This window comes from Engraulis encrasicolus, chromosome 13 (genome assembly GCF_034702125.1).
Source record: "Engraulis encrasicolus isolate BLACKSEA-1 chromosome 13, IST_EnEncr_1.0, whole genome shotgun sequence".
Taxonomy (NCBI): domain Eukaryota; kingdom Metazoa; phylum Chordata; class Actinopteri; order Clupeiformes; family Engraulidae; genus Engraulis; species Engraulis encrasicolus.
Window position 1 is genome coordinate 42,164,358 of NC_085869.1, and position 8,650 is coordinate 42,173,007.

The following is an 8,650-nucleotide window of genomic DNA, read 5'->3' on the forward strand; positions in this document are numbered from 1 at the left end:
CTGAGACTGTGGCAAAGTTGTCAATACCATGACTTTCCGTTCATATTTCACGAGTCAGATTGCTAAGATCAGAGTCAGATTGGAAATCGCCATTTCACACTGAAGAAGGGTGTAAGCCCGAAACGTCTGTGATGTGAGGCGATTAAAAATGAAAAAAGAAATCGGACGACTGCTTCTTTATTCACTTTCTTTTGAGATTTGAGTTCATTCATTGACGAAGTTAAGCACCCAGAGTAAAGTATAAGAAGACAAGGTGTTGAGCGCGCTTCCTGATCTTTCTACAAGTCAGATTGCTCACATTTCTGCCGTCCCAAAGCCCATTTCTGTGTACGGTGTATACCTGTGTCTTTCAGGCTTTGAGCGCTCGATTGGACTTAAACAACCATGAGAATCAGAAGTGTCACAGTGTCCATAACAGACTTTTCTCCTCGTAAACACGTACGCGCGCACTCTGCTCATACACACACACACACACATACGTACACACACACACACACACACACGCACACGCGCGCACACACACACACACACACACACACACACACACACACACACACACACACACACACACACACACACACACACACACACACACACACACACACACACACACACACACACACACACACACAATCATCCTGATCTAACCCCACCCCTTCAAGTCCGCTCCCTGCCAACCACCTGTTCTGACGTTGAGTTTCTGTCGTATCAAAGGTGTTCTTGAGAACCATCTCCCAAGGCAAATACAGTGAACAAAAAAAATTAGATCGTGTCACACCCTTTTACAGCGGGTAAGTGTCATGTCTACCGAATGTTTGATGCTCAAGAGGTCATTCAGCATCATCTCCCAGTGATTCTGTGCCGGAGTATTAGGCACACACGCACACACACACACACACACACACACACACACACACACACACACACACACACACACACACACACACACACACACACACACACACACACACACACACACACACACACACACACACACACACACACATAGATTCCAGTGTGTTTCCACATCAGACGCCAAAGAGGTCAGCGGAGGAGTTGTATATGGAGTTGACTCGCTGCACATAACTCTCATAAGGCTCCACCTCCTCCACTTCCTGTTAGGGTGAAAACAGCACAAATACACACCCATGTAAAAAAATGAGTAAATACTACATCGCATAGTAATATAGAGGTGGAAAATGCATCACTCTCTCTGCACACACACTCATGCCATACTTCCTACAGTCTATGGCAAATAAGGGGTCGTTTACATACCCGGGTATTTTGACAAACCAAGACCTTTCCCTTCCTTTGTCGTTTTTCGTTTACACACAAATGGAGTATTTTCCTCTTAACCCTAAACACGAAACTTAAAAAAAAAAAAAAACTCTGGCAAAAGTTGAGATTTTTAAAAACTCCTGTTAGCGTTTGTATATGCCGGTAAACTGAGAAAAACGGAGACTTGAATAGCGTTCTCGTTACCATGGGCAGGCTTAATGTAGTTATGATAGCTCTCGGCAGCATATTTATGCAGATTTGCTGATGGTGTGAACAAAGATATTTTGGTAAGCGTAGAGGAGAAAAAAAATAGTTTATCAAAATACCCGGGTATGTATAAATGCCACCTAATGTAAATGAGAGAAAAATACATCACTCAGTACACGCACAAACACACACACACGTTGTACTGCAGTAAGTGGCATTGCATTTCTGGACACAGAAAATGGTTATGAAATTTGAGACTTTAGACATATTCATGACACATAGACAATAAGGCAAAAGGGTAATTATCACACCACATAAATACACGTATGTCACTGTAAGGGGACAAAAGGTTGCATAAAGCAGTCACAAAATATTTGGCTATGTACAGCAGAAGAGAAATCATATATCCCAGAAATGTATTTTCTGTTGTTTGAGTATATCTATGACAATAACACTAATGTAAGGGGGAGAAAAAATATCACACAACATGAATCTGAGCAGCAAAAGGTCACTCTAAGGGTCATGAAATATGGGTGTTGAGGTGGGTTTCGATTTTAAAATATGACATGGACACTAATGTAAAATGGAAGAAATATATTTTACAACATGCAACTCCAGCACTCACACACACTCATGTCACTTCGCAGAAACATAGATAATAAATAAAGTAACCACAGTAAATGGTTATGTGACTCACTTCATATGGTTAATATTCAAGTAACATTATCAGATATGTATGTTTAAAGATTGTAAAGTATGAGCAAAGTTGAAACAGAAGACACACCAGTATTTTGACAGAAATTGGTCATGGAATTTGTGGCTAATTTTCAAGATTAAAGAATAGAGATTAAAGCTAATAGGCAGTTACCTCATTCTCTTTGATGTCGGTGGTAGAGGGGACATCAGGCTGACAACAATGGCCAACAATCATCCTGCTCACAAGAAAGAGGTGGGGAGGGGGGGACAAAACCATGGAAAATTACAGTAGCTGACTAAATTATAGCCCGCAATAGACATCATGAAAAACCAGCAGGATATGACGGGGCAGAGAAGGCCTAGGGCTGTGCAGGCTGTGCGTGGTGTCTTACCCAAGTTTGCCTCGGTGCTTGTGAACCGCATAGGAGAGAAGCATCACTAACACCACGATGAGGAGCACGGCAGTGGAAGCTACCATGACGACACCGGAATTTCCAAGGCCTGAAATGAAAAATAAAAAAAAATAAAAAATTGGGAATTCCATGAATGTAATTAGAACTTGGAGAGTACACACTTACAAAATATAACTCGTGGAAAATTAAAAAATAATGCCAAAAAGAGGATATTATTTTTTTGGCTATTATTTAACTCAGTTAAACCATAATTTATTAGTGTGATTGTTATACTTCAGTTATTAAGAGGTTGTTACTTCACTATTACTTTACTACTAGCCTAATTTAACTATCAATTCCTAAATGTGTGAAATCTAAATGTGTCCGTATCATTTTCTAGAGTGTAGCTACCATTATGTTTCTCCCGTCTGGAGCTGTTGGTGAGCTCAAGTGTAGTATTTCTTTTATGTTTCCAGACAGGGTGTCGGGCCACACAGGTCAAAGATCCACTGGTGTCATTGTCTGGCAAATGTAGCCAGCTCTCTACCGTGACGGTCCCCTCTGGACTTGGGGTTAACCTCTCCTCAACCTCAGGAGAGTCCCAGATCTTCTCCCAGGACACTGTGGCCTTTGGTTTACCCCTGGCAGCAGAGCAGACCGCAAACCACTGGCCACTGTCATACTCACGTCTAGTGGAGAGGGCAGGAGCCACTGAGGGACACATGAGAAGGAACACAGGTGGGAAGAGTTACCACCCCAGACATTTGGATGCGTATTTCCTTCTGCATCAATATATTTCACTACTCTACTAGAAAGCAATGGTGGAGGTGGCGTCCGCGCCAATGTCTTTTTCTGAGCGTGTCACTCGGTGCATAATTCCAAAAAAAGTATGGCGAAAAGGAAGAACAGAGTCCCACACAAGAGCTGAATGCAAAATCAAAACTGTATTAAACAAAGCCGAATAAAGTAAATAAAACCGACAGACAAATGTTTCGGGTCTAGCCCATCATCAGTGTTCTGGGAACACTGATGATGGGCTAGACCCGAAACATTGTCCCTTGTCTGTCGGTTTATCTACTTTATTCGGCTTTGTTTGATACTACTCTTCAAGAGGATGGAGGTGGTGATGATGAGACCCAAATTTGAGATACTCAAACATTTTGACAAATATTTGGACAGCCGTGGCCTAATAGTGACGGAGGTGGTCTTAAGATCACAGGGTTTCAGGTTCGATTCCCACCCTTACGTGTCTCTACACCTCCAGCCATAGCTGAAGTGCCCTTGAGCAAGGCACCTATACCCACATTGTTCCAGGGACTGTAGCCAATACCCTTTATCAGACACAGACAACAGGCTCACATGTAACTCGGCAGTGATATGCAAGTATATGCACCAAGCCAAACCAAGTCTCAACATATGACGCCAAAAGATTTCATTTTTTGCATCACATAGCGGAACAAACGGCAAAGGTACGTCCCTTTCTGTGATGAGCATATTTCAGAGGCATATGTACATTTAACCCAGTAAGACATGGCCCCTGTCATAAATTATCTGTTACCAGAATGACAATGACAGGGCTGGACTGGCCATCTAGCATACCGGGCATTTCCTGGTGGGCCCGCACCCTCGTGGGCCCCTTTTTTTCAGAAATGTTAAAAGTATGTATTATTATTTTATTTATTTTTTAAACATTTCTGAAAACAGGGGCCCACAAGGGTGCGGGCCCACCAGGAAATGCCCGGTATGCTAGATGGCCAGTCCAGCCCTGTCATTGTCATTTTGGTAACAGCTCATTTATAATGAGTCAGTTCTGCCCCGCTAATCATGAGGGACTTTTAGGTCAAAGGTGCCCGAACCCTATTTCTCCCCCAGGCCCGCCCCTGGCCAATGACCAAGTCGTAATGTACTACCAACAGCCCTGTGTACATAGTGTTGTAGTACTATGACATTTAAGTTTCTTCAGTGACTATTACAGTTTTCCACTGGTGGAACTGTGCATATTAAAGGGCTACAGAAAAAAATAGGTCAAGGAAACCTGGCCTTATGATGCAACATAAATGGGATACGTTGATGCCATACATTGGTGTCATACTGTACATTGAGCGTCACATATTGGCGTTATACATTGAGGCCTGGTCATACGGCTGTCACAGCATCACACACTGGAAATTCATTTGTCTCCATATTCATGCCATACCTCCAGTAGTCACGGTGATGTTGGCTTTGTAGGCTCCCCCTATGTATGCTGTTTCACAGGTGTACATGCCCTCATCTTTGACTGTGAAGCTAGGTATGTACAGGTAGGTCTCTCCTCCTGTAGCGTTGTGGAGCATCTTCCCCGGTGCAGTAGTTTTACTTTCTGAGCAGTTGTTGTACCCCAGCTTATTGGCTCCTTCACTTATAAAGCATTGGACTCCACCAGTGGTGTTTATATTCCAGATGTAGTAGAGCGCATTAGTCCGTGTCACATTGTTGCAGGTCAATTCCACATCATGGCCCACCTCGAAAAACTCATTTCGGATTTCTGCTGGAAAACAAAGGAATTGGAAATGGATTTTTTTTATCTACTTGAATCCCTTGATTGCAGACATTGCTATATGCTTTCTCTCATGTGCGCACTGTCACTCTCACTCTCACTCTTGCTCTTTCTCTCACTCTCTCCATTTATACAGTTGCAAACCTTCTTTGTACAGGAGTTACAATGGCCACGTGTCAAGTAGCAGAAATTGTATGTTAATTGAGAAAAAATGCAAGAAATATAGTTGCTTACAACCTAACTTGGGCTATTATAATTATACTGAGTCTTTCTCACAAATAGCACCACAAAATGAACCACTCATTTATAGAATCGGATGAATGATAATGCAAAAGGATTCATTGACTCCACAGTAAAAATACCAGTGTCGATATAACTCTTAAAGAGTTGAAATTAACTTTCTTTCATATCTTTGTCCCACTCAAAATATGGTCAGTGTAACATTTTCAGAGTTGATTCCACTCAATATTATGTAAATATTAAGAGCGGTAGAGTTGACAATACACTGGTCACCAGCAGAATTTTACACTGCCTTTTGAAACCACTGTAATTTGACTCTCCAGAATTCCTATAAGTGGACGCTGCACACTGTTAAGTGAACTCGATACCCATCCCAAAAATGCAATAAGAGCTGTACATCAGTTTAGATTTTAAATATGCAAATGCTCATCCTTGAAATGAATTAATTAAAATACATCAGGGCTGGGCACTTCCACCAATTCATATACACACACACTAAAAATTGAGTGTGCCTATGATTGCTTTAATGATGAAGAATAATTTCAACTTCTTAAAAATGAACTACACATTCCCTCCAGTAGATCGTGGTCATTGTCAGTGTCATTGTATGCCGCGGCGGCCCTATCTCCCCATTCCAGACACCACATGTGACTAGCAGCCCAGCGGCAGCCAAGCCCAGAACAGTGCCGAACAGGAAATATGCTTCCCCTGCTTTTTATACTGCTCAGAAAATATGGAAATATACAAGACCGAAGCTGGCTCATCCCGAAATGTACAATACTGTAGCACCTATGCTGCTGCAGCTGATTGGCCTACGTACATGTGTACCGTAGCACATAGTCATATCTACATGCATGCAGGTATGTTTAAATATGTACTGTATTTGCCACTATAGTTGAAGTACGTCTCTTTGGGATGAATGTTGCTATTCCACTATTTACTATTCACACACTAGGTCTATTTGAGAATATTGCTGTCACTTTTCCCAAATGATTGACACTAATGGGGATCATCTGGGTGGGTGTTGAACCATCCATGAGATCATGGGTATTTATACAATGGATTTTATTTGTTTGTAATGTCTGATGAAGGGCATGCTGCCAAAAACGTCACAACATTAAATTAATGGTTAATTAGCAGTTTTCATGTGACTTTGCTAGTCCTGCACACATTTTTTGAGACGGATGTGCTGTTTTTACCTTCGCCAAGACAAAGTCGGCAAAGGTTATGTTTTGACCGCTGTGTATGGTCATGACCCAAGGAACAATCGATTGGTTTTTGGGAGTGATTGGGTCAAAGGTCAAAGGTCAAGGTCAAAATGTTTGTTTGTACTTCGTATAACTCAGTCAGAACTGAGCCGATTTTTATGAAATTTAGTGGGATGATTGGTCATGACCCAAGGAACAATCGATTACTTTTTGGGAGTGATTGGGTCAAAGGTCAAGGTCACGAAAAGGTCAAACTCAGAAAGAACTGAGCCGATTTTTATGAAATTTAGTGGGATGATTGGCCATGACCCAAGGAACAATCGATTAGTTTTTGGGAGTGATTGGGTCAAAGGTCAAAGGTCCAGGCCAAGGTCACGAAAAGGTCAAAAACGTAAATTGAGCCGATTTTTATGAAATTTAGTGGGATGATTGGTCATGACCCAGGGAACAATCAATTACTTTTTGGGAGTGATTGGGTCAAAGGTCAAGGTCAAGGTCACGAAAAGGTCAAAACGTAAATTGAGACGATTTTTATGATATTTAGTGGGATGATTGGTCATGAAACAAGGAACAACCGATTACTTTTTGGGAGTGATTGGGTCAAAGGTCAAGGTCAAGGTCACAAAAAGGTCAAAAACGTTTTTCTTTGCCAAGCACTATATGCCAGAAGAACGTGTGCATGCTGAATTGAATAAGAGGTCAAGACTGGGCCAAAAATGTAATATTACGATATTCCGGTCCGATTTAAATGAAACTAACACCAAAATTTGGAGAATGTTATGCCCCACATTTTGAAGATGGCCAGAAAAAAATAAGTGGCGTAGGCGAAGGTTTGCGCTCTACCGAGTGCCCATTCTAGTTTTCTTTGTTAAACTTATATTGCTGTAACCGACAAGAGAATGGCTCGCTTTTGCAAGGGGAAAGGCTGCACTAAGGCCTATATGGTTTTCAATGATGCCACTGCCTCTAAAATAAAAATTATGACTGCAATAGATAAATGACATCACAGAAGGCAACAAAAGATCACAGACTGAAAGTATGAGATAGACATGAGGAGAGGTAAGCTAACTTACCATCTGAGCCATTTTGCGGTGGTTCTGACAAGGTTACGTGCATGTTAGTTAAGTGTTGAAAGAAAAGAGTAAACAATCACAATTAGTTTCATATGGCATTAGTCAGATGGCTGATTTATATACAGATTGTAGTTAATAGTGTTACAAGACTGTAAGCACATAAAAACAATACAAACACAAATGGGCTGAGAGAGAAAAACACACATACGTAAGTCATTTTGCTGTTAGTAGTCGAGGGGAAAAAATAGAATAGGCCTAGGCCTGTTGAGCTAACATTGTTATATTTGGAAGTAGTGCATGCATATTTGCTGCAAACTGCGGGAAGATACTGTAATTAAAATGCAAACAACAACAACGATGATGACAACAACAACATGAGCATATAAGCTACTGCACACAATATTCAACAATAATTAGCTCAGCATGACATTTAAGCTTAGCATAACATTTTTGACTTAGCACAACATTTTGCATAGACGAGCCCTAAACCAAACAATGCTGAGCTCTCAATGATAACGACACTGTTGATCATGGAATGTTCGGTTAGAAACGTTAACATTTCTCTCATTCTCCCCGACTATATAGTAGCTTTTTGGCAGTTGGTGACAAGTTAAACACCTGTCTTTTGCAGGTGTTAGACTGCTACCACAAAAAGCATTAGCCACAGTTAGTGTAGTGCACAGACATTTTGGGGAGCAGGTGCTGACGGGGGGCAGTGCATGTGGAACTTCTGGCAGCCTATATCGGGTCACTAGGCCTATTGACACATGCTTTTGATCGTGAAGCATTTGTAGATGATCTTGTGAACATGGACCACAGTACATTGTGGAAAAAAATCAAAAAGGGCATTTTTTGTCCAGTAGGGCAAAGGGGCAGTTGTTTTAGCACAACCTTGTCCCTATCTATGCACACCTATACGGCCACAGTTTAACATCATCAAAGTTCTACTCTCAGTCTCTCTCTGTCTCGTTGTCTAGCTATGTAACTGTCTGGAGTAAATCTCACAATCTATTGTTGTGG

General features: G+C 41.4%; 1 protein-coding gene across 1 annotated transcript; it reads right to left on the bottom strand.

Annotated features, from left to right (window-relative positions):
- Positions 1–1,022: 1,022 nt before the first annotated feature.
- si:ch211-214p13.9 (cell surface glycoprotein CD200 receptor 1-A) lies at positions 1,023–7,673 on the bottom strand. Its single transcript, XM_063212944.1, has 6 exons — positions 7,631–7,673; positions 4,771–5,100; positions 2,985–3,284; positions 2,574–2,682; positions 2,354–2,417; positions 1,023–1,115 (listed from the first exon to the last, which is right to left on the bottom strand). The coding sequence occupies exons 1-6, from the start codon at positions 7,671–7,673 to the stop codon at positions 1,029–1,031; spliced, it is 933 nt and encodes a 310-aa protein (XP_063069014.1). The 3' UTR covers positions 1,023–1,028.
- Positions 7,674–8,650: the final 977 nt, after the last annotated feature.

Coding starts and splice junctions, on each gene's coding strand:
- si:ch211-214p13.9 (XM_063212944.1), bottom strand. CDS start 7,673: ATGCACGTAACCTTGTCAGAACCACCGCAAAATGGCTCAGATG. Junction 5,101..7,630: donor ACCGCAAAATGGCTCAGATG/GTAAGTTAGCTT, acceptor TTTGTTTTCCAG/CAGAAATCCGAAATGAGTTT. Junction 3,285..4,770: donor CATCACCGTGACTACTGGAG/GTATGGCATGAA, acceptor TGTGTCCCTCAG/TGGCTCCTGCCCTCTCCACT.